At 45.8% G+C, this 25,335-nt stretch overlaps 1 protein-coding gene across 1 annotated transcript in view; it reads right to left on the bottom strand.

The window, feature by feature from the left end:
- Positions 1 to 408: 408 nt before the first annotated feature.
- odad2 (outer dynein arm docking complex subunit 2) overlaps positions 409 to 25,335 on the bottom strand; it is a 247,559-nt gene continuing 222,632 nt past the window's right edge. The window contains exon 22 of the mRNA XM_078200227.1: positions 409 to 522. Within this exon, the coding sequence (XP_078056353.1) occupies positions 409 to 522 (114 nt within the window). The remainder of the gene's footprint in view (positions 523 to 25,335) is intronic.

Raw genomic sequence — 25,335 nt, 5'->3', positions numbered from 1 at the left:
ATTTGCACGAGACAACTTTAAATTACTATGTAACCACACACAATGCAGAAAAAAATACATCTTTATTTTGCAAAAAAATCAAAGCTACTGGTGTAAATAATTTTTCACTCTTTTTAGATAGGTCGTTTAAAAAGTCATTACTAGCACTATTTGAATTCCAAATAAATCTCACATATTTAGAAATGTATTTTTAACATTATAGTAGCACTATTCCAGAATTAACTTATCTCTATATGATTTTTAGAAATCAGAAGCAGCTTTTCTATTTCCATCAAGCAGCTGGTTTATTTTAGCTCCTACAGAAGGTCTTCCGTGTTCATCCAGAAGCAGTACTCAGTAAATCTTTCTTTTATTGTACCTGCACAGGTAACCGCTCCTGAGAAAGGAACTTTGGGATGCACACTGCTTTCACTTGTAGCGATCCTTCTCATTAGCCAGGGAAAGTCTTCGAATGTTTGAGATGCAACCGGCGGCTGCTTCCTGTAGAAGTTCATCTGTTGACTCCATCAAATTCAAAAGCAGCTGTGGATGGTAAAAATTCAGGTAAGAAGTGGAGATTGGTGATATATAGTTAGGAAGGAAATAAGGATGGAAAGAAAAAAAACAAAAAAGAAATAGGATAATGCTAGATGGGGAAATGAGATAAATTGCATTTGTATTTGCAACAGTAAATCACCATCACAGCTGCTCTAATGAAAAACAGAACCTTACAAGTTACTTAACCCTACAGTGCAAAATAATAATCTTTATAAATCAAAAATAGGAATTTAAATTGAATCATTTGACTTTGTTGCCTTCATATGCGTTGAAAACAAAAAACATTTGTGGAAGCACTTTGTCAAGCTTCACAGGAGGAAGCCTTGTCCACATTCAGTATACAGTATTTAAGATGAGGCAGAGCTTTCAAGTTATTGTTCTATTGTAAAGAAACCTATCCTATTTTCTTACAGTAAATTCATAACAATATCATCCAGTTCCTGATCCCATCTGAACATTGTTTGGTAAGCTATCTATCCATATGACTAAAAATATGAGCTAAAGAATTGGGCAGAACTTGATTGCTTATTTAGTCAGCAAGGCTCCGTACTAATGAATACATTAGAAGTTTCAAATCAGAGTTTTGAAATTTTATAAAAATACTATTTCTTGTATAAGGGGGAATTCAGAACATATGTTTAAGCGAAGAGATGTATTGGTTTGGAGTATATTGCGTCACTAAAAATAATGACATGAATAACCTCTAGTGCTTCTTTGCCTGCCTGGTGATCTTGCCATTTATAAGGCCTTTATTTCAAGTATTCTAAAGTTTAAATTATAGTTTAACACTTTGATTGTATTTTTCTCTAAAGTTTCAGTATTTTATTTTTATTTCAGATGTCCAGTATTTGCATTTTTTTTTCATAAGAGAAATAGAAGAAATTTATAGGTGACAATTTGGGATCCCAACAGGGTTAGATCAGTTTTTAAAATTGAAAAATAGTTAGATGGGAGATTTCAAATAGCTCACGAAAAACAAAAATAGTACATTATGTAAATACAGAATAGATGATGGTGCAGTTGATTTAGAAAGGTTGATGGGAGCATTGTAAAATACTTTCAATATTCCCACAGAGAGAGACAGCAATCAGTGTAATGCTTTTTAAGGAAATCGAGTGAAACATTTTCTGATATTTTCATATCAATATCTTGGCATATTATTAGACATAAAATCTTCAGGTTCAATTTTTTAATCCATCAGTAACTGAATCACGAATCTCTTGTTGCTGGGAGAAGGAGTAAGTTGTACTTTTGAATCTGTTACAATGCTTCTCCGATAGTTTAAATAGTCTCTGGGACAATTGACAACCTCTTGATTAATGTTTCATAATCTTTGTTTAACATGTTTGGTTAAGTACAATCACAAGTGATAATGGATAAATGCAGGAAGGTCATTTAAAAAAAAACTTCCATAATGATTATAAAATACAGAAAATCATACTTTAAAAAGAGCTACAATTTTAAGATAGTAAAATTGGCAAATCAAATAACTATTGAAGTAGAATAGTGAACAATCAGATGCAGTTAATGTTTGCTTGCATAACCATTTATACTACTTGCAGTACATAAAGACTATCCGCTTGTTTAACATCAGGCAGGGGAATTTCCTGCGGCAGCGTAAACAAGAAATTATACTTGAAATTACACCCATTCATGTTCTCATTATGATACTTTGGCATAATGAATTATATCTGTAGGATCAACAGCTTTCTGTGAATTCTGCAGTTGTGACCATCCAAGATACGCTTCACACAGCAAGAAGAATATGCATTGCTTCCAATGAATATTAATCTGGGTGTTGAAGATTATCTGCCTATAAATTTGAACTTTACATAAGATTGCTTCAATGAGAATGATCATGTGGTCATATTTAATGTACTTGTCAACTGGTTTCTGGCAATGTACATTGACATTTCCTGCCAATCGTATTAGCATATGCTGGAACATAAGAATCAGCATAAACAATGTGAATAGGAGGAAAATGCACTCATACCATATATTTAAATATGGAAGTTAATATTTCAAGCCATCTAACCATCATTCATACACATTAGATACACATGCTTAAAAATATTTAACCAAGGAAAGTTAGCTGTTTTTAATCTGACTGACTGATGCCATAAAACTGTATTTAAAGGAACAGTGCAGGCTGTAGTCAGAACAAATTTAACATACATTAAGGACTACAAATCACAGTAAAACACTGGAAACTGGCTTCGTTTCCTGTTGCACCTAAACTTATAGGATTTTACTTGAACCAGTGCAATTGCAATAATTCATATGTTTTTAAAGTTTATTTATTAGTGTTACAAGTAGGCTTACATTAACACTGCAATAAGTTACTGTGAAAATCCCCTAGTCGCCACACTCTTGTGCCTGTTCAGGTACACTGAGGGAGAATTTAGCGTGGCCAATGCACCTAACCTGCATGTCTTTCGGACTATGGGAGGAAGCCAGAGCACCCGGAGGAAACCCATGCAGACACCGCACAGAGAGTGATCCAAGCCAGAAATTGATCCTGGGTTCCTGGCGCTGTGAGGCAACAGTGCTAACCAATGTGCCACCGTGCGTGTGGCTCTTTAAGGCAGTGTTGGAGCCATCATAATGTGTTCAGGCAAGGGATCAAGTTATGGGGAAAAAAGATTGAGCATGGTCTGTCCACCGTCATTATTTGCCTGCCTCCAGCCCTGCCTGCCATCTCTTGACTGCCTTGTTCTGGCAATTTAAAATCTGGTCCTACACAGCAGCAACATTGTAAGCACAGTGGACCAAATTTCTCAGACTGTCATGGAATCACAGTAATCAAAAAATGTTATAAAATGCTCATTTAGAGCAGTATTACGCTTTTGGTCAGTAAGTTGGCAGTAACAGGATAAACAAGAAGAGTTCCCATTGCATTAACTATGCCACTAATATAATGATCACTGACAGCCAGGTCGACGTCCAGCATTCAAGTGAGCATCAGCTGAACCCCATTCCTAAGGTTATCTTTGAAGTAAGTGCCATGCTGTGCAGGCTGTTTTCCCTCCCTTCCCCTAACTTGTGTCCTTTCTTACAGGGGATGATCCGGATGCGCCAGGCCCTTCTGGTGTCACTGACCCTCCCCGTCCTGCTGCTCCTGCTGAGACTCCCCAGGACACCTCAGACGATACCTCGGAAGGAGGCCCTGAGGAATCCTCTGAGGACGGCACCAGTGATTTGGCACAGGCATCAACAACACAATCCACCAACACAGAGACTATCATGACGGTGGGGCATGTTTGTGGTTAGGTTCTGGATCACTTACTGGTGAGCACTTCACAGCTGTTGATGCATATTAAGTGGCGGGAACATCCGGGGGCTTGGGCAAGTGGAAGTCTGCCAGAGGCGAGGATCGGGGATCAGTCAACCCGAAGCTGGTGGAGATGCATCTCCATTAGCAAACTTGGATAGTTGTGGATGGGTTGTCAGTAACCATGCTGTGACTGCAAGGCTGTTTTGAGGAATACAACAGATTGCCAAGCCAACAATGCAAGGGTGGCGTCCACAGTGGAAAATATGTTAAAGTTAAAGTTTATTTATTAGTCACAAGTAAGGCTTACATTAACACTGCAATGAAGTTTCTGTGAAATTCCCCTAGTCACCACAGTCTGGCATCTGTTCAGGTCAATGCACCTAACCAGCACGTCTTTCAGAAGGCACAGGGACATGGCAGAGACTCAGCTGGCCATGGCTAGGGCTTTTGCAGGGATTCTGGAGACACAGCAGGCCCTGGCTGTGGGCCTCAGCAACTTAGCCTAGTCTGACAGGGCTAATGTTGAGGGGCTCCAGAGCTTGACCCAGTCTCAGAGGGCCATGTTGAGGGATCTCAGGCCATGGGGCAGATACATCTGGACCTCCAGGACTGGCAGAGCCAGGTGATGTCCAGGCTTGTGAAGCTCAGTCCAGCTGCTCTGGCATCCCATGGAGTGTCCCCAGGAGCTATGGGCACCCCGAGGGAGGAGGAGGGGCTGGAGCCCATGCTGGGGCCTTCCACCCAGGAGACTCCGGACAGCCTCAGACCTTCCGAATATCCCCTTCCTCACACCAAGCATCTCAGGGCCAGCTGGATGAACAGGATAGCATAGCAACATCAGTATCATCTGCAAGTCGGCCAGGGCCCTTCAGGTCTTGGCCCCCCAGGGGACGCCCACCAAGGCCATCACAGGCAACAGGGCACCGATCATAACTGGGCGCCTCCACCTCCAATGCATCCTGGGGGAGCACCTAGGTGAAGCAGTAGGCCACGTAAGATTAGAAAGTTGTAAGGTCACTAAGAGGGCATAGGTGAAGGTCAGCAGTAGTCAAGGTGATGGTTTTTGTCAATGTTAAGATCACAGTTAAATGTTTTTTGAACCTCACAGCTGTGTCTAATCTGTCTCTGATTCTACCCCCATTGGGCTGAGTATACCCCAATCACACGCAGCAAGGCGCAAACTGCTGTGCTGCACGATACTGGGCCTTCAGCCGAAGGTTTCAGACTGCCTGCCCTGCTTTACCTAGCATGCACTGGACCCTTTGTCAAACACAACCCATTGGCCCACACACTTATGGTCAAAACCCTTACTCCTATGGGTGTCCAGGTGCCAGTGTGCAGTCAGAGAACACGTAGGAGTCAGATTTGTGTGGCACCAGGGGCAGGATCCCAGTATGCTTTACAGCGAGCCATCATCACCCTCCAGCCTTGACCAAAGATCCGCTATCACAGCCAGTTCAGGCCAAGTACCCCGTTGTGATGTGACTCGGAACCAGGCGGGAGTGAAAGAGGGTGGTGGAGGGGAAGGGTTGGGGGGGGGGGGGGGTGATGAGGGAGGGGAGGGGTGGGGTGGGGGAGGGGAGGGGTGGGGTGGGGGAGGGGGTGATGAAAGAGGGTGGGGTGGGGGAGGGGAAGGGTGGAGGGGTGGGGGAGGGGAGGGGTGGGGGAAGGGTGGAGGGGTGGGGGAAGGGTGGAAGGGGGGTGGGGGAAGGGTGGAAGGGGGGTGGGGGAGGGGAAGGGTGGGGGGGTGGGGTGAAAGAGGGTGGTGGAGGGGAAGGGTGGGGTAAAAGAGGGTGGTGGTGGGGAGGGTGGGGTGAAAGAGGGTGGGGGAGGGGGAAGCTGGGGAGGGGAGGGGAAGGGTGGGGTGAAAGAGGGTGGGGGAAGGGAAAGGGGGGGTGAGAGGGTGGGGAGGGGATGGGGGGGTGAGAGGGTGGGGAGGGGATGGGTGGAAAGAGGGTGGGGGAGGGGAAGGGTCAGGGGGATTGAGGGGGCAGCTTGGGGTTGAGGGTATTGCAGCTGCAGTGTCTCCTGGGACATGGTGGGAAGGTGATGGTTGCAGTCGCCACACTGCACGGCAGCAACATGGTGAATCGTGCTGCAATTAAAGCATCCCTTGCTGCTCTGCCCTGCCAGCTCCTTGTCATTGCTGCCTGTCCTTCATCCTTTGGCTCCTCATCGGGCACCTCCTCCACATCCTGCATCCTGCAGTTGGCAATTTTCCTCCTCCTCCAGGTATTCACCCTGCTGCTGTGCTATATTGTGAAGCATGCAGCACACAATAATAATGTGGGAGCCCCGCACAGGGTATTGGAGGGCAGCCCCAGAGTGGTCCGGGCACCGGAACCGCATTTTAAGCAGGCCTGTGCACTGCTGAACAACGGACGGGGTGGCAGCGTGAACCTCAGTATAACAGGTCTCCACCTTGGTCTCAGGCCTCTGCACTGGCGTCATCAGCCATGACCTCAGTGGGTGGTTCACCCCAGCAGGGGTCAGGGAGATCTGGGCGGTCCGGCGGGTGGGCAGACATCGGAGGGAGTTGAGGGGGGGGGTTGGAGGAGCAGCAATGGGGGTTGTGGGGCTGGCCAGTGATTGAGCTGGCCAGCAATCGGGAGACTGGCAATGCCAGTGTGCATGCGCCGATCTTGGCACTGACAGATAGGCGCAAGCGCAGTGGCCTGCTCAGCACCCTGCTGCAGGCCTCTTGGGCAGGAATAGCCCCCTGATTTTCACAGGAAATCCCGCTAGGGCACTCTGCAGTGCTCAGAGTGTCAGAGATTCAATCTGAAAATCACGCTGAAAAAAAAAATGGGAGTTACTCCTATTTTCACGCAAATTGGGGACTTCGAATTTTTTTGCGAGAATCCCAACCTGACTGTTTCCAGGCATAAGGATTAGTAACCACAGGATACAGATTTAAGATAATTGACAAAAAGACCATCGAGAAAATGTGTGCAAATTGTTGTGATGACTGTCACTGGATGAACTACCAGTGGACCCAGAAGGTATGCACAAGCACCGAAGTTGTTCCCAGGATAAATGTAGAAGGCAATGGAGTCCACTATTGCTTATTGCAGTAACATCGGGGCAGCTGATGAACCAGTCTGTAACTATTTCCTCTTCATCTGCAGAAGTGACCCAGTAGGTCAATGCCTCCTCCTCACTGAAGGCACAGACTGAAGCCCTGAAGTTCCAATCGCACAGTTTTCAGAATGCCTTATATTTTGGCCCTCAAATGCTTGGGTTTGACCTGCAGCGGACATGCTCCTGTAACTTCCAGAATCTGATGGCAACCATTAGATCTGACATTTTCTGCTGACAAGTAGCCACCTGAAATTGGGCCCAGGGTCAGTAGAGCATGTTGTGATATGATGATATGCAGTTTCTTTAACATAGCATATCTTAAACGAATGTCAATCATTACACACCTCGACACGTTATGATCTATTTGTCCCAGGGCTGGTAATCCATTTGCAAGCAGTGGGTTTGAGAATAGATGTACTATAATTAGCCTCCTGTAAACCTATCTGTACATTGTCTTATCTTCAAATAAAAAACCCACATTATTGTTTCACCAATCATTGTATATGATTGACAGATTAATATAGTATTAAAATGGTGGCAGCATGGTTTTCAAAGTTACCACTGAGCAGAACACACACCTCAACCCTTTCACATCCAACAGAAGAAAAAAGCTGGTGTAAAAGTGAAACAACTATCTAAACACTGTGTGTAAAGATTCTATTCTGGGATCACACCTTGCTCCAACCAGCAGGATTAGCTCCCGATAAGGTTCAAATCTGGGAGATTAGTAAAAGCATGCTTGCTGCAAAGTTTAAGCAGGAACAGAAATTAAACAGCGATCTGCAGGAGTTCTCACTTCAAGGAGAAGTAATTACTATTGAAGCTAAATGCAGCAGTCTGGAATGGGAAAAATAATCTATCTAGTAATAGCTCCGAACAGATAGAAGTGGCCTGTAAAACGCTTGTTTCACAGTTTGCTTTCATTTCTGAACTCTGCAGCCATTTTCCCACCCAAATCACTGCCTTGTGAATGAAGCTTAGAACTAAAACCTGGAAAAATCAGGAAGAGTTCAATAGCATTACTAATGTAATCAAATAGTATGACCAGCTAAGGCAGTGACTATTAAAAGTACTGCAATTTAGAAGTACATTAATTCTAAAATAGTTGACAAAAGTTCTAGAAAGCATTAAAAATCCTGCATCCTATAAAACAGATCTGTCCAACCTTTTTGTGTGGGGGGCCAGATTTCAATTTTTCTTACACTTGGGTGCCGATGAACAAATTTCAGAAATTTAAGGTTTGGCACAACATTAGACATGAATTTCCAAAAAGGTTTACGAATGAAGAGAAATAACATGCTGAGCAAAAACAATCACAACAATAAGTTGATAATTCAAAAAAGGGTAATAAATAAAAACAACCTTTAGAGTGTGAACGGTTGAGATGTGTCCAACTCATTCCCACTCTTGGGACGCACACTCACTCACCCAGTATGAGAGTGGGTGAGAGTGCATCTTAGTTTGTGGAGGTGAGAATGAATGAGAACCTTGAGACTGGGAGCGTGCCAGCCAAACAAACTCCCCTGACTCAATCACACTCATATATATACACACACATACACACACAAACACCTCTCTCTCACACACTCCTCATGCAAGCTCACCCCTCTCTCTCGGACGCACACACACAGCCCTCTCTCTCACACATACACATATACACACTCACCCCTCTCTCAGACACACACACCTCTCTGCCAAACACACATACTACTCTCTCACATACACATGCACCTCTTTCTCTCTCTCATACACCATACACACACTCATACCTGTTTTTCACACACATACACACACACTTATTCTTCTCTTTCACTCACACACTTACCTCTCTCTCTCCCTCTCACACACACACACAAACACTCACCCCTCTCTCTTATTGCTCTCATTGTTGCTCTTGGTCTTCTGAGGTTGCAGTGGGGGAAAATGCTGTGGAAGCAACCTTGGTGAGTTGTTACACTACCCCCTACAGCTTATGCATACTATAGTCAAACTGTCCTGGTGTTGAAGAGGGGTAATATTGATATAATACATGAGACACTTGCACTACTACTGATTACACTTATGGGCTTTTATTATCTTCTTTAAAAACTGTTATATCAGAAGGATTTCTACAAATTAACCCCAATTTATTTAAGCCAAAGACTCTTAATTAATCATTTGGGAGTTAGTATTTTTATCCACTTACAAACTGTACATATGCTCAACACCTAGCGGTTGAACCTGATTACTGGATACAGAAAACTAGAGCCCAACATATGGAATCCATCTGTAATTTTGCATTCTTAGACTGTAAATAAACTTGAAAGATAACAAACTTTACAGATATTCTATTACAGTCTTCAAACCCTTATCATTCCAGAATTTCTAAAAGGTAATCTATTTGTGATATACATAAATGATTTGGAAGAAGGTGCCCTAAAAAGAGGGCAAGTTTGCGGATGTCACGAAGACGGCTGGACTTGCGGATAGCGATGAGCATTGTCGGGCAATACAGCAAGATATAGATAGGCTGGAAAATTGGGCAGAGAGGTGGCAGATGGAATTTAATCCAAACAAATGCGAAGTGATGCATTTTGGAAGGAATAATGTAGGGAGGAGTTATACAATAAATGGCAGAGCCATCAAGAGTATAGAAACACAGAGGGACCTAGGTGTGCAAGTCCACAAATCCTTGAAGGTGGCAACACAGGTGGAGAAGGTGGTGAAGAAGGCATAGGGTATGCTTGCCTTTATAGGACGGGGTACAGAGTATAAAAGCTGGAATCTGATGATGCAGCTGTATAGAACGCTGGTTAGGTCACATTTGGAGTACTGCGTCTAGTTCTGGTCGCCGCACTACCAGAAGGACGTGGAGGCGTTAGAGAGAGAATGCAGAGAAGGTTTACCAGGATGTTGCCTAGTATGGAGGGTCTTAGCTATGAGGAGAGATTGGGTAAACTGGGGTTGTTCTCCCTGGAAAGACGGAGAATGAGGGGAGATCTAATAGACGTGCACAAGATTATGAAGGGGACAGATAGGGTGAACGGTGGGAAGCTTTTTCCCAGATCAGAAGTGACGATCACGAGGGGTCACGGGCTCAAGGTGAGAGGGGCGAAGTATAACTCAGATATCAGAGGGATGTTTTTTACACAGAGGGTGGTGGGGGCCTGGAATGCGCTGCCAAGTAGGGTGGTGGAGGCAGACACGCTGACATCGTTTAAGACTTACCTGGATAGTCACATGAGCAGCCTGGGAATGGAGGGATACAAACGATTGGTCTAGTTGGACCAAGGAGCGGCACAGGCTTGGAGGGCCGAAGGGCCTGTTTCCTGTGCTGTACTGTTCTTTGTTCTTTGGTAATGTATTCACTATGCTCACTTTTTAGTCAGGAGGTTTCATTTAGCTCATTGTATTACAAAGTACAGCACAGGAACAAGTCATTTAACCCAATTGAACTATGTCAGTGTTTATGCTTTACTTTCTAATCGTATCAACATTTTCTTTGACTGTGTTCCTCATGTATCATCATTCTACAAACATAACATACTCTGCAGTTCACCTAGCGGGTGCAAAAATAATAGTTCTCAATCACATTAACTCCAAATTCTTCACTGAATTTTATTACACATTTCCTTGGACAACCTGTTCAACATATTCACCATCCACTGCACAAAGTAAATAAATGGTAACAGCCCATGCTGTCCAGATTATGTACATTCTATCCCATCATTAACTTTACTTCACCTTTAATATCCTGAGATAAAAGAGGTCCATATAGAACAGTATGATCCTCTGAGATGATTAATTAAAACTGGAGAAAATTCATCCAACTGTGTATTTTAATTATTCAATCAGCCATGGTTTTTTAAGGCTTTTTCCACTGAGGCTAGGGGAGAAAAAAACCAGAGGGCATGGGTTAAGGGTGAAAAGAGAAAAGTTTAAAGGGAATATTAGGGGGGGGGGGCTTCTTCACGCAGAGAGTGGTGGGAGTGTGGAATGAGCTGCCGGATAAAGTAGTAAATGCACTTTTAACATTTAAGAAAAACTTGGACGGGTTCAAGGATGAGAGGGGTGTGGAGGGATATGGTCCAAGTGCAGGTCAGTGGGACTAGGCATAAAATGGTTCGGCACAGCCAGGAAGGGCCAAAAGGCCTGATTCTGAGCTGTAATTTTCTATGGTTCTATGACTTGTGGATTTTCCTAGAAGTGTAAAGAAAGCTCTACCCTCACTTATTAGCTATAGAGCATACCCTATTGGATATTAATGCTTTCATTTGTGAAGAACAATGCAAATAACCTGCTCAGTTAAATGAGTTCCCTTTCTTTGGTGTGCTTGATTAGAAATCTGCCAGAGAATTATCTACTACCGTCTACCAAAAACCTACCTTCACTGGTCAATATACATTTTGACATTCTTACAGAAGCACATTCTATAAGGTTGGCCTTATTGGCGACCTTGTTAATAGTGCCGTGGCCATTTGTCACATTGTAAGCTTGATGCTGATATAGGGTGCATCAAAGCTATCCTTTCATAATAGTGAGATAATAGCTACCCTGATCAGATCATTGCTGTACATTGCGGAAAATTATAAATGGGCCTAAGGCCACCGCTTTCTGTTCCGTAAAGTACGTATTCTATCTCAGGTTACCCTGAAGGGCAGGGTACCTCAAAAATGTGAGCAACAGTGAAGCTAGCTGTTTCAAGCTGCTACTGTATAGAACTTTAGTTAGGCCACGTTTGGAATATCGCATACAGTCTGATCACCACACTACCAGAAGGATGTGGATGCTTTGAAGAGAGTACAGAAAAGGTTTACCAGGATGTTGCCTGCTTTGGAGGGTGTTAGCTATGAGGAGAAATTGGACAAACTTGGTTTCTTTTCACCTAAATGTCAGAGGCTGAGGGGCGACCTGTTAGAAATTTACAAATTATGAGAGGTATGGATAGATTAGATAATTGGAGTCTTCTTCCCTGGGTAGAAATGTCAATTACTAGAGGATATTGGTTTAAGGTAAAAGGGACAAAGTTTAAAGGAGATGTGAGAGGCAGGTTTTTTTACACAGATGGTGGTAAGTTCCTGGAATGCACTGCCAAAGGAGTCGGTAGAAGCAGATACAATAGCAACATTTAAGAGGCATCCTGAAAGATACATGAATAGGCTGGGACCGCGTAGAGGCAAAAAGGTCTTTAGTTTAGGAAGGCGTCATGTGTCGATGCAGGCTTGGTGGACCAAGGACCTGTTCCTGTGCTGTACTATTCTTTGTTCTTTGCTAAAAAGACCTTCTGCCTATTACACGAGGATGCAGAGATCCTTCAGCATGATCTGGACAGGTTGGGTGAGAGGGTTATTCAATGGCAGATGCAGTATAATTTGTTTTCCAAATTATTCACTCATATAAGTGAATAAGTGTGAAGTTATTCACTTTGGAAGCAAAAACAAGGCGGCAGATTACTACCTGAATGGCTGTAAATTGGGAGAGGGGATTGTGCAGTGGGACCTGGGTGTCCTTGTGCACCAGTCACTGAAGGTAAGCATGCAGGTGCAGCAGGCAGTAAAGAAGGCAAATAGCATGTTGGCCTTCATTGTGAGCGGTTTGGAATACAGGAGCAGGGATGTGTTGTTGCAATTATACAGGGCCTTGGTGAGGCCACATCTAGAATATTGTGTGCAGTTTTGGTCTCCTTTTCTGAGGAAGGATGTTCTTGCTCTTGAGGGAGTGTAGTGAAGGTTTAACAAGCTGATTCCGGGGACGGTGGGACTGATGTATGAGGAGAGATTGACTAGGTTAGGGTGTTTTCGCTGGAGTTCAGACAAATGAGATGGGATCTCATAGAGACTTATAAAATTCTAACAGGACTAGACAGGGTAGATGCAGGGAGAATATCCCCAATGATGGGGGAGTCCGGGACCAGGGGTCACAGTCTGAGGATTCAGGGTAGACCATTTAGGACGGAGGTGACGAGACATTTCTTCACCCAAAGAGTGGTGAGCCTGTGGAATTCATTATCACAGGAAGAAGTTGATGCCAAAACATTGAATGTATTCTAAAGGCGGCTGGATATAGCACTTGAGGCGAATGGGATCAAAGGTTTTGGGGAAAAAGCAGGATTAGGCTATTGAGTTGGATGATCAGCCATGATCGTAATGAATGGCGGAGCAGGCTTGAAGGGCCAAATGGCCTCCTCCTGCTCCTATCTTCTATGTTTCTATGTTTACACAAATAAGTAATGTGGTATATGAATTTTAGCATTGGTGTGATACTAATTATGTAGGAAGAACGTCCCAAAGTCTGGCAGATTGTATCAACAGCATGTCCCTTCGCTGTTCACAAAAGATAAGGTACGGACAGTATCCAACCAGCCTATGACAAAACATCAGGTGAAATTTCCCCCAAATCAGGCTAAGTGTCATTCTCAGTGCGAAAACCAGTGTGAATCCCACCAGCCCCATTGGCATGATCTAGAATTGAGAGACACTTGGAAAAAAAATTCCCAATGTGCAAAATGCCACCTGTGGCACTATGGGCGGACTTGAAACTGGGAGTGTTTCAGAGCTGACTTTTAGACCTGTCCTCAGGCGCCTCCATACACACACTGCCTGCAAAAATAGCAGCGATTCCGAATTGCGCTGCAGAAGTCTGTGGGCGGGGCTTAATGCGCCCGAAACCCTGCAGCTCCGATCGGCGCCTCCAACTGCGCGTACGCAGAAAACAAATGATAGAATGCTGCTCTCCTGTCACATCCCTCCCGGTTGGATAATGCCTCCCCCTTGTCCCCACAGACATTGCCCCACCCCCACATTACTGCCCCCTTATCTCCCCCACACCTCCGCCACCCAGACCGATCATGGGCCCTTCCCCCCTTCACCCCCACCGATCTCAGGCAGAGTGGCAGCAGACTCCTCCTCCCCCCCTCCACTGAGCTCAGGCAGAGTGGCAGCAGACCCCCTTTCCCCTCCCCACCAATCTTAAGCAGAGTGGCAGCAGACCCACCTTCCACCACCACCCCCCCCCCCCCCCCCCCACCGATCCCAAGGAGAGAGCTGTCGGACCCACCCTCTCCCCTCCCACCGATCTCAAGTCGGACCCAGCATTCTGAGCTGTAATTTTCTATGGTTCTATGGTTCTATTCCCCACCGCCCCTCCCCACCCCCATCGATCTCAAACAAAGGACGCTCGACACCTACCTCCTCACTAACCCTACTAACTGGAGTGCCCGAATCAGACTTATATGGAGCATGTCTGTTTTGCGCCGATTCTGGATGGGCGAACGCGGTGGTAAAGGGGGAAGTGCCGGTAAAGTTGGGCGTGCAGCCCATTAAATCAATTTAAATGCATGCAAATACATTTAAATGGCCATCGCGCCCGTTTCGGGTGCGGTCCCAAATGCGGCCATTTTCAGGCCTTGGTAAAGGGGGAACCGGTCCAGAGGTAGGCATGGATCGCGCTACTCACCTCATGCTCAAAACCGGGCGCAACGCGATGGTAAAATCAGGCCCAATGTGTCTGATTCGCCTGCCCCAGAGTCTTCTGAACAATTCAATGAAGGGGTGCTGCATTTAAATGGGTCCACAACACTTACAGTCAAGCCAAGAGGATAGCAGCTAAGAAGCCAGCTCCCCAGTTTACAGAGGGGGTCCTCACACAAATGTTGGATGCCATGGAGGAATGAAGGGCTACCACTACCCACAGGTGGGCAGGAGACCCTTCAGTAAGGTCACCCACCTCGCATGGGAGACTGTGACCCCGCTGGTGAATGCCAGCACTCTTCACAAGAGGACAGGACTGCAGTGCTGTAAGAAAATGAATGCCCTTCTCTGTGCTATCAGGGTAAGTGCTTCTCAGCTTCTCTCATTACTCTCCCTCTCAGACATTCCTCACCATGCTACCTGGACCCCACTTACTACTGCCTTGCTGTGTTCCACCACCCAACCTCCCACATGCTTCCTCATCTCCCCTGAGACTCTTCATCATTCATCTCTGCTCACATTTGGCACCCACACATGCCAGGCATCATTGCCATCTAACTTGGCAGGCAGCCTGCTCACAACCTCCCCATCAGTCACCCTGCAGGATAAGTTGTTCATAACTGCCATGAGTGAGTAGAAGAAGGCACAGTGGAATGACAGAGCTGGGGATCCTGACTGCATTCAAGGAGAGAGCACTGGAGCTCACAGGGGAGGAGCTGGAGCAGGTATATATGGAGAATGAAGTGGGTGGGAAAGAGAAATGTGAGGGGCCTCTGCACGTTTATCCATCTGCCCAAACTCACGAGTGTTCTGTCTCTGCCTGACCTTTGCCCCTGCCATGCATTAATACCATGTCCCTTCTCTTGCAGGAAAATCACCTGAGCAGCCTGTCCCCTCCATCGCAAGGATCCTGCGTCAAGCCAGGAACAGAGTTCCAAGGAGGTCGGCAGAGGACACTGAAAATGCATCACAGCTGTTACTTGCATCCTCCACCAGCAGAGAGATACACATCGGTGGGCGATCTTAGCCGGCAGGCTTCTTGGTCACTATCTGCTGAGCATCTCACAGCATCAGATCCATATCAGGCAGAGACAAGCGCCTCCCAGGGAAGGACAGTTGGAGAATTGCTGGATCCAAGGACTCAGCTGTGCCCCAGCCCCAGCCAGGTGCCGTGCCACTAGCGTTGTTCATCCCTAGGCTGCTGGAGATGCAAAGGCAGAGTCAGAAATACCAGGAAGGGATGTCAATGACTGCAATTGCCGACTGGAGGAATCCCAAAGCTTCCTTTTGCAGGAAATGGCGCTGGCAATGCAATGCACCCAGGCCAACGACTGCAAGGGTGGCATCTACAATAGCAAGCCTGGGGCTTGATGTTCAACCCATGGCGAGAGGTGTCCAATGTGTGGCTCATGCCATGAATCTGATGGTTCAAGCCATGAACCCGATGGTTTAGGGCATTAGCTACCTGGGGCAGACACTGGTAGGTATCCACGAGCTCCAGTGCCAGAGGATGGTGGGGCTTTTGGATCTCACTCCAGCTGCTCCTCTATCCCATGAAGGGACGCAGGGACCCATGAGTACCCAAAGGAAGGAGGTGCAAAGTCCACGGTCTTCTACCCAGGAAGTCCTGGGAGAGCCCAGTCCATCTGACTCCTCCCTTCCAGAGACCAAGGTACCGCCAGCACAGCAGATAGAACACACTGGCACCACAATACCTGTGCCACACGCAAGTAAGCTGGGGCCCTCCATGTTCCGGCCCTCCAGAGGGCACCCACCAAGGGCATCTCAGGTGGCTGGGTGTGGCAGCCAGCAGGCCGCCTCAACCTCCAATGTGTATCCTGGGGAGACACTAAGACGTAGTGGGAAAGTTAGGAAGGTTAAGAAATTGGAGTGTCACAGCATGGGCACAAGTGATGTTTGGCACTTAGATATACTGATCACTGACGTTTGTTTGTATATTATCTGTCACTGTTAGAATTCATCACCGTTGGGGTGCATTCAGAATTACAGTGCCTCCTCCATCCCTTCTAAGCAATCATGACGTCTTAGTGCAAATGTTTCCCTCACACTGACAGGACTCAGTAATGATATAGGGAATCCTCTAAGCGAACCTGGAAACTGCCAAACAGTATCAGGAGTGATGAATGATTCTACACATCTTCGCTCTCAGATGACCCATGCAACAGGGAGTCTGTGATCTGGCATCAGACAGATAGGAGTCAGACATTAGCAGTATCACAGCCCATTCCTCAATGCAAGTCATCATTACTGTCCAGCATTGAATGGGCAGCTGGCATTCGGGGACTCTCAATCACCGTCTCCCTGAGTTGCAGCTCCTCACAATCCCCCACCAGGTATATCGGAGTGACCATATCTGAAGGAGCACCCAGGTATCCTCCATAATCCTGGTCCTCTTGGAGGCGTGCGGCGATGAGGGCATCGTCAGCCCTCTTGCCCATGTGTACCCTAGCACCCGCGTGGTCGCCTCCTCTGGAAAGTCATGTTGCAGCTGTACATGTATTGCGTACAGTTCTGGTCGCCGCATTATAGGAAGGATGTGGAAGCATTGGAAAGGATGCAGAGGAGATTTACTAGGATGTTGCCGGTCTTATGAGGAAAGGCTGAGGGACTTGAGGCTGTTTTCGTTAGAGAGAAGAAGGTTAAGAGGTGACTTAATAGAGGCATACAAGATGATCAGAGGATTAGATAGGGTGAACAGTGAGAGCCTTTTTCCTCGGATGCTGATAGCTAGCACGAGGGGACATAGCTTTAAATTGAGGGGTAAGAGATATAGGACAGATGTTAGAGGTAGGTTCTTTACTCAGAGAGTGGTAAGGGCGTGGAATGCCCTGCCTGCAGCAGTAGTGGACTTGCCAACATTAAGGGCATTTAAATGGTCATTGGATAAACATATGGATGATATTGGAATGGTGTAGGTTAGATGGGCTTTAGATTGGTTTCACAGGTCGGCGCAGCATCGAGGGCCGAAGGGCCTGTACTGTGCTGTAATGTTCTATGTTCTATGTTCTTTGGCGCCCTCCTCCATGTCCTCCTCATCTGTTGAAATGCCCCATTCCTTCAGATCCTCCTGAGCAAGCTCCTCACCCCATTGCAGAGACAGGTTGTGGAAGGCACAGCACACCACCACAATGCAAGAGACCTTCTGGGGGATCCACTGCAGGGCCCCATCTGACCTGTCCAGGCAGTGGAAACAAATCTTAAAGATGCAAATAGTCTGCTCTATTATTGCATGAGTCGTAATCGCGGGTCTCCGCAGGTGTCTGTGGTCTCTGCACTGATATCAGCCATGCCCTGGGGGTAACCCTTGTCTGCGAGGAGCAATCCCTGTAGCCAAAGATCTGGGATCTTTGACTGGCTAAGGATAAAGCTGTCATGGATGCTCCCAGGTAAACTGGGCACATACCTGCATTATGCACCTGATGTGGTTGCAGACCAGCTGAACATTCAGAGAGTGGAATCCCTCATGGTTGATAGTTGATGAAAGGCACAGCCTGGTTCCAGAGAGAATGGAGAGGCATATGGGTACAATCAATTGTCCCTGCACCTGTGGCAGACCAGCTATCTTCCTGAATCCTGTGTCTCGGTCACCCTGGCTTGCCTGGTCAAGGTCAAAGTGGATGTAGTCTCGCGCCTGGGTGAAGTGTGCACCTGTGATCTCCCGGATGTATTTATGTGCGCATGCCTGTGAAATCCTGCAAAGGTCACTGGTGGAGCCCTAGAAGAAGCCACGTGCATAAAGACCATAAGACCATAAGACATAGGAGCGGAAGTAAGGCCATTCGGCCCATCGAGTCCACTCCACCATTCAATCATGGTTGATTTCAACTCCATTTACCCGCTCTCTCCCCATAGCCCTTAATTCCTCGAGAAATCAAGAATTTATCAATTTCTGTCTTGAAGACGCTCAACGTCTCGGCCTCCACAGCCCTCTGTGGCAATGAATTCCACAGACCCACCACTCTCTGGCTGAAGAAATTTCTCCTCATCTCTGTTCTAAAGTGACTCCCTTTTATTCTAAGGCTGTGCCCCCGCGTCCTAGTCTCCCCTGTTAATGGAAACAACTTCCCTACGTCCATCCTATCTAAGCCGTTCATTATCTTGTAAGTTTCTATCAGATCTCCCCTCAACCTCCTAAACTCCAATGAATATAATCCCACGATCCTCAGACGTTCATCGTATGTCAGGCCTACCATTCCTGGGATCATCCGTGTGAATCTCCGCTGGACCCGCTCCAGTGCCAGTATGTCCTTCCTGAGGTGTGGGGCCCAAAATTGCTCACAGTACTCCAAATGGGGCCTAACCAGTGCTTTATAAAGCCTCAGAAGTACATCCCTGCTTTTGTATTCCAAGCCTCTTGAGATAAATGACAACATTACATAAAGGTATGGTGCTGCCTTAACCTTTGTCACCATAGGCAGCGGGTGTCCTCCTGCGCCAAGTCCCTGGAGGACAGGCAAAGGTGCCTCCTCATCTCTCTTGTCAGCCGAAATCTCCGGTGCCACATTGTTTCAGAGAGTTCGAGAAAGGAGAGCCTATGACAATAGACTCTCGCATATCTGCGCTGCCTTCAAGTGCCCTCACCAGCTGGCATGGCCACTGGCTGTTGACCATGGCCAGTGGCCTCCTGGTCCTCAGGGTGATGCTCCAGCATCAAGACAACTGCACATTTATGCTGGAGTCTTTCCTCCTCCATCACAGTAATGAGAATAGCAGCAAGTTCCACCTGCTCCATTGCTATATCCAAAATAAACCTGTGAGGGAATAGAGAGAGAGAGATTTGTTTACCACTAATGGCTCACTATCATGCCCTGGTCTATTGGCCATCTTTACCTGGGAGCAGCCAGCTGAGGAACATCGCCTGCAACGCTCGCATGCACAGAGAGTGAAGCTTGGGATTTAAGCTAAGTGTGGGAGTTTGGTGAAGTGGGGGTGGGAAGTATTGCTGCTTCTAACTACTTCTACAGATCAGACGGGGCAGGAGCAGACCAAGGCTGGAGAGTTGGGAGATAAGCTGCAGCAGTCCTGCAACATTGAGCGAACATGCCCAAGTGATTTCACAGTAAGTGATTAGTAGGTCGGTATTTCTCTCTTCTACCTTTGCTGACTTATTTTGAGATTGAAAGCTAGGTAGGAAAAATTACAGAATGGAATACAAAGATCAATACTAAAATTAAAAAAAACTTGAAAATCTAATTAAATGAAATAGGGATGCAGGGCCAGGCGATGTGTATAGCTGCAGCATGTGGGAGCTGTTGGACCCCATTGTGGTTCAGAATTACCACATCTGTAGCAAGTGTTGGTTGCTTGAGGAACTTCAGCTCAGAGTTAATGAGCTGGAGTCTGAGTTTCAGACATTTCAGCACATCAGGGAGGGGGAGAGTTACCTGGACACTGTGTTTTAGGAGGCAGTCACAACCCTGAGATTAGCTACCTTGAATTCGGTCAGTGGTAAGGGAGATTAGGGTGTGACTATGAGTGAGGCAGCAGAGAGATCCAAGAGGTAGTACTGCACTGCCCTTGTCCAATCTCATGGGATAAAGGGGGAGGTGGCTAGATGGGTGGAGAACTGGCTTGGTCACAGAAGACAGAGGGTGGTAGTGGAAGGGTCTTTTTCCGGCTGGAGGCCTGTGACTAGTGGTGTTCCGCAGGGCTCTGTATTGGGACCTCTGCTGTTTGTGATTTATATAAACGATCTGGAAGAAGGTGTAACTGGGGTGATCAGTAAGTTTGCGGACGACACAAAATTGGCAGGACTTGCAGTTAGTGAGGAGCATTGTCAGAAGCTACAGAAGGATATAGATAGGCTGGAAATTTGGGCAAAGAAATGGCAGATGGAGTTCAATCCTGATAAATGCAAAGTGATGCATTTTGGTAGAAATAATGTAGGGAGGAGCTATACGATAAATGGCAGAACCATAAAGGGTGTAGATACGCAGAGGGACCTGGGTGTGCAAGTCCACAGATCCTTGAAGGTGACGTCACAGTTGGAGAAGGTGGTGAAGAAGGCATATGGCATGCTTGCCTTTATAGGACGGGGTACAGAGTATAAAAGTTGGGGTCTGATGTTGCAGATGTATAGAACGTTGGTTCGGCCGCATTTGGAATACTGCGTCCAGTTCTGGTCGCCACACTACCAGAAGGACGTGGAGGCTTTGGAGAGAGTACAGAGGAGGTTTACCAGGATGTTGCCTGGTATGGAGGGGCTTAGTTATGAGGAGAGATTGGGTAAACTGGGGTTGTTCTCCCCGGAAAGACTGAGGATGAGGGGAGACTTAATAGAGGTGTATAAAATTATGAAAGGCATAGATAGGGTGAACAGTGGGAAGCTTTTCCCCAGGTCAGTGGTGACGTTCACGAGGGGTCATAGGTTCAAGGTGAAGGGGGGGAGGTTTAACACAGATATCAGATGGACATATTTTACACAGAGGGTGGTGGGGGCCTGGAATGCGCTGCCAGGCAAGGTGGTGGAGGCGGACACACTGGGAACGTTTAAGACTTATCTAGATAGTCATATGAACGGAGTGGGAATGGAGGGATACAAAAGAAAGGTCTAGTTTGGACCAGGGAGCGGCACGGGCTTGGAGGGCCGAAGGGCCTGTTCCTGTGCTGTATTGTTCTTTGTAGATTTGAGATTCTTAGTCCATGCATGGATGAGAGCGAGCACTGTAGGGAGGATGAGCAAAGTCACCATAGTACCATGGAAGTACACAGGAAGTCATTCAAGTGGGAGGAGAAAAGAGAAACAGTTGTAGTTGGGGATAGTCTAGTTAGTGGAGTAGATACCTTTCTGTAGCCAGGATCGAAAGTCCCGAAGGCTGTGTTGCCTACTTAGCCAGGGTTAAGGAAATTTCATCTGGACTGCAGAGGAACGTGGAGTAGGAGAGGGAAGATCCATTTCTCATGGTCCATGTAGGAAGGTTGGGGGGTGGTGGTGGTGGTGGTTGGGGAGGCAGGGGCGCGGGGACAAGTTCAGTTGTATGGAAATTTTAAAAACTCGAAGTGTAAGGAGGAGATAGGTGTACAGGTTAATAATGAGGCTAATTGTTACCTGATAATGAAAGAAGGAACAGAGCATGTGAATGTCATATTTACAATGTGGAGATGCCGACGTTGGACTGGGGTAAACACAGTAAGAAGTCTCACAACACCAGGTTAAAGTCCAACAGGTTTATTTGGTAGCAAAAGCCACTAGCTTTCGGAGCACTGCCCCTTCGTCAGGTAAGTGGGAGTTCTGCTCACAAACAGGGCATATAAAGACACAAACTCAATTTACAAAATAATGGTTGGAATGCGAGTCTTTACAGGTAATCAAGTCTTAAAGGTACAGACAATGTGAGTGGAGACTGTGAGGCAGTGTCTGTGACCAATATTTGTTCCAAAGGCCAGGGAAAGGCCAGCTGCTCTGCAAGCGGCAAATGCCCAGTTGGCAGCTGTTTCGACCATTGAAGTTAGAGACTGATCTTCCCTGCTGGGATTTGAAGTGCAGTTGCCTGATAACAGCTGGTGGATATTGATTCTATAACTGTCTTCAAAAAGGGAATTGGATTTTTAAAAAAATGCAAAACTATCCATCCTCACAGACATCTTGGGACGTTTTGATGTGTTTGAAGAGTATGGTTAAAATTAAATCAAACAGCATTGTGCCCAATCCAGTGTGTGCACAGTCACAGCTCAGTGTCCCCCATTCAGAGGTGCAGAGCAGCTGGCCTTTCCCTGGCCTTTCCCAGTTGGGAACAAATGTTGGTCACACACACTGCCTCACAGTCTCCACTCACATTGTCTGTACCTTTAAAACTTGATTACCTGTAAAGACTCGCATTCCAACCATTATTTTGTAAATTGAGTTTGTGTCTTTATATGCCCTGTTTGTGGACAGAACTCCCACTTACCTGACGAAGGGACAGCACTCCAAAAACTAGTGGCTTTTGCTACCAAATAAACTTGTTGGACTTTAACCTGGTGTTGTGAGACTTCTTACAATGTCATATTACACCAGGGAAACATATAAGAGTGGGGAAAATTAATAAAAGGACAAACTTAAAGAATTTATATCTGAATGCCTAGCATTTGGAATAAAATTAATGAGTTAACAGTGCAAATAGAGACAAAGGGTTATGCTTTGGTGGTGATTATTGAGACCTGGTACAAGGAGACCAAGTCTGGGAACTGAATATCCAAGGGTACTCAGTGTTTTGGAATGATAGACAGAAAGAAAAAGGAGGTAGTGTAGCTTTGTTAGTAAAGGAAGGGATCAATGATGTAGTGAGAAATGATATTGGCACTGGAGATCAAGATGTAGAATCAGAGTGGGTAGGAAAAAAAGCAAGGAAAAGATGTCCCTGGTGGGAGGGATCTATAGGTCCCCTAATAATAGTTCCACAGTAGGACCCAGTACAACTCAGGAAACACTGGGGCTTGTCAGAAAGGTACAACAATAATCATGGGTGATTTTAAAATGCATGTGGACTGGATTAATCAAATTAGCAAGGCTAGCCTCGAGGGCGAGTTCATAGAACGTGTTAGAGATTGTTTCTTGGAATAATATGTTGTTGAACTAACCAGGGAACAAGCTTTTGGATTTAGCATTGTTTAATGGGATTAAATTAATTAATGATCTTGTAGTCAAGGATCCTTTAGGAAGGAGTAACCATTGCATGCTTGAATTTCAAATTCAGTTTGGAGGGCAATCAACTTAAGTCCCACATTAGTGTTCTGGTGTTAAACCAAGATAACTACATTGACATGAGGACAGATTTGCCCCTAATGGACTGGGCTGAAAGGAGAAAAGGTTGATGAACAGTGGCAGACATTTGAAGAGACATTCAATTCCTCCCAAATAAAATATATTCCAGAGAGGAAGAAAGATAGTAAGAGTGAAGAAAATGCACTCATGGCTAAGCAAGGAAGTTAAAGATAACGTAAACGCAACAACTAAGGCATGCCATATTGCTAAGGTCAGTGGCAGGCTGGAGGATTGGAAAACTTCTAAAGACCAACAAAGAGTTACTAAAAATGTAATAAAGAGCAAAGGTAAATTTTGAAATAAATCTAGTGTAAAAATATAAAAACAGATAGTAAAATAAAAAGGAAGAGAGTAACTAAAGTCAACATTGGTCTCCTAGAGGATGAGACTAGGGAGTTCATAATGGGGAATACAGAAATGCCAGAGACATTAAACTAATATTTTGCCTTGGTTTTCACAGTGAAGGACAGTAGGACCATCCCAATAGTAACATGTAATGCAGAGGTTGTTGAAAACATGGAATGTAAAACAATCACCATCAATAGGAAAAAATACTGAGCAAATTATTGGGATGAATGGCAGACAGGTCCCCAGGGCCTGATGGCCTCCAACATAGAGTTTTAAAGGAAGTGGCAGTAGAGATAATGGAGACATTGGTTATAATAATCCAAAACTCCTTGGATCCTGGAAAGGTTCCACTAGATTGGAAAAAGATTAATGTGACGCTGCCATTCAAACAAGGAAAAAGGCAGAAAGTAGGAAATATAGACCAGTTGGTTAACGTCTGTCATTCGGAAATTGTCGGAATCCATTGTTAATGAAGTAGCAACAGGATATTTGGAACGTCAAAGCTCAATCCATCAGAGTCAGCATTGTTTTATGAAGGATAAATCATGTTTGACTAATTTGCTAGAGTTCTTAGAAGATGCAACAAGCAAAGTGAATAATGGGAGTCCTGTAGATGCAGTGTATCTAGACTTCCAGAAGGCATTTGATAAGGTGCCGCACCAAATGTTAATACACAAGATAAGATCCCATGGGGTTGGGGGTTATATATCAGTTTGGATAGAGGATTAGCTGACCAACAGAAAGAAAAGAGCGGGGATAAATGGGTCTTTTCTGGTTGGTATGATGTAACTAGTGGTGTGCCACAGGGTTCGATCCACGGGCCCCAATTATTTACAATCTTTGTTAATGACTTGGATGCAGGGGTAGATTGTACTACAGCCAAATTTGCAGATGGCACTAAAATAGATAGGAAAGCAGGTTGCAATGAGGAAATAAGAAATTTACAAATGGATATGAATAGGCAAGGTGAGGTTGTCCATTTTGGTTCGAGGGATAAAAAGGCAACTTATTGGCTGGCATACTCTGAATTTATTCACCCTGCCACCACTGCCAGCAAGAACGGAGAATTTGGTGATCAGCCAAAGCTCCATTCACTGCAATGGGACAGTAAAATCCCAGCTGTGGGCGAGGTTGGAGAATTCCAGCCATTATCTAACTGAAAAGCATTTAGTGAGGGACTGGAGGGGGGGGGGGGGTCAGTTCAGATCACCCTCAGGCCTGTGTGGTGGGGGGTGGGCTGATACATTATTTCAGTGGTGGGGGGGAGGATATCTCTCTTTGCTGAGGGGTTGGTGCTGCTCCCCTTGTCAGCAGGGGGTCAACAATTTTGGTTTTGAAGTGAGGGACTGTGGTGAACCATCGTTGGTTCCCACCAGGTAGTACTGAGCCAGGGTCTGGCCAGTACTATGAGTCTGTATATATGTTGCTGTTGGGGTTAGGGTTGGGTTGTTCTACATGTTACTGTTGGGGTTAGGGTTGGGCTGTTCTACCTGTATTATAGTTATTATGGTACATCCCAGTCGGGCTCCGCCTCCTGGGAGAGGTATAAAGGTCACTGCTCTGTCTGGGACCCCTCAGTCTGGGATTGTGTATTATATATGGTAGCTCTATTGTAGTAGTCAATAAAAGCCTTTATTTCCTCGAGCATCTCGAGCCTCGTGAGTTATATCGCGCGTCAATTTTATTGACTACTAATTGAACTCTCGGCGTAAAAAAAGAAAGAAAACGATACAGAGAGCATGGAGCAAATGCTTAAACCCGAACGTCTTACGCTGGACCCACGTGCGGCGGGCGCCTCCAACACCTTCGACCACTGGTTGAAATGTTTTCAGGATTACCTCGAAGCCTCCGCAGCGGTCACCACGGACGACGACAGACTCCGG

The sequence above is a fragment of the Mustelus asterias genome, chromosome 2, assembly GCF_964213995.1.
Source record: "Mustelus asterias chromosome 2, sMusAst1.hap1.1, whole genome shotgun sequence".
In the NCBI taxonomy this organism is placed as follows: domain Eukaryota; kingdom Metazoa; phylum Chordata; class Chondrichthyes; order Carcharhiniformes; family Triakidae; genus Mustelus; species Mustelus asterias.
This window is presented reverse-complemented; position numbering and strand designations above follow the sequence as displayed.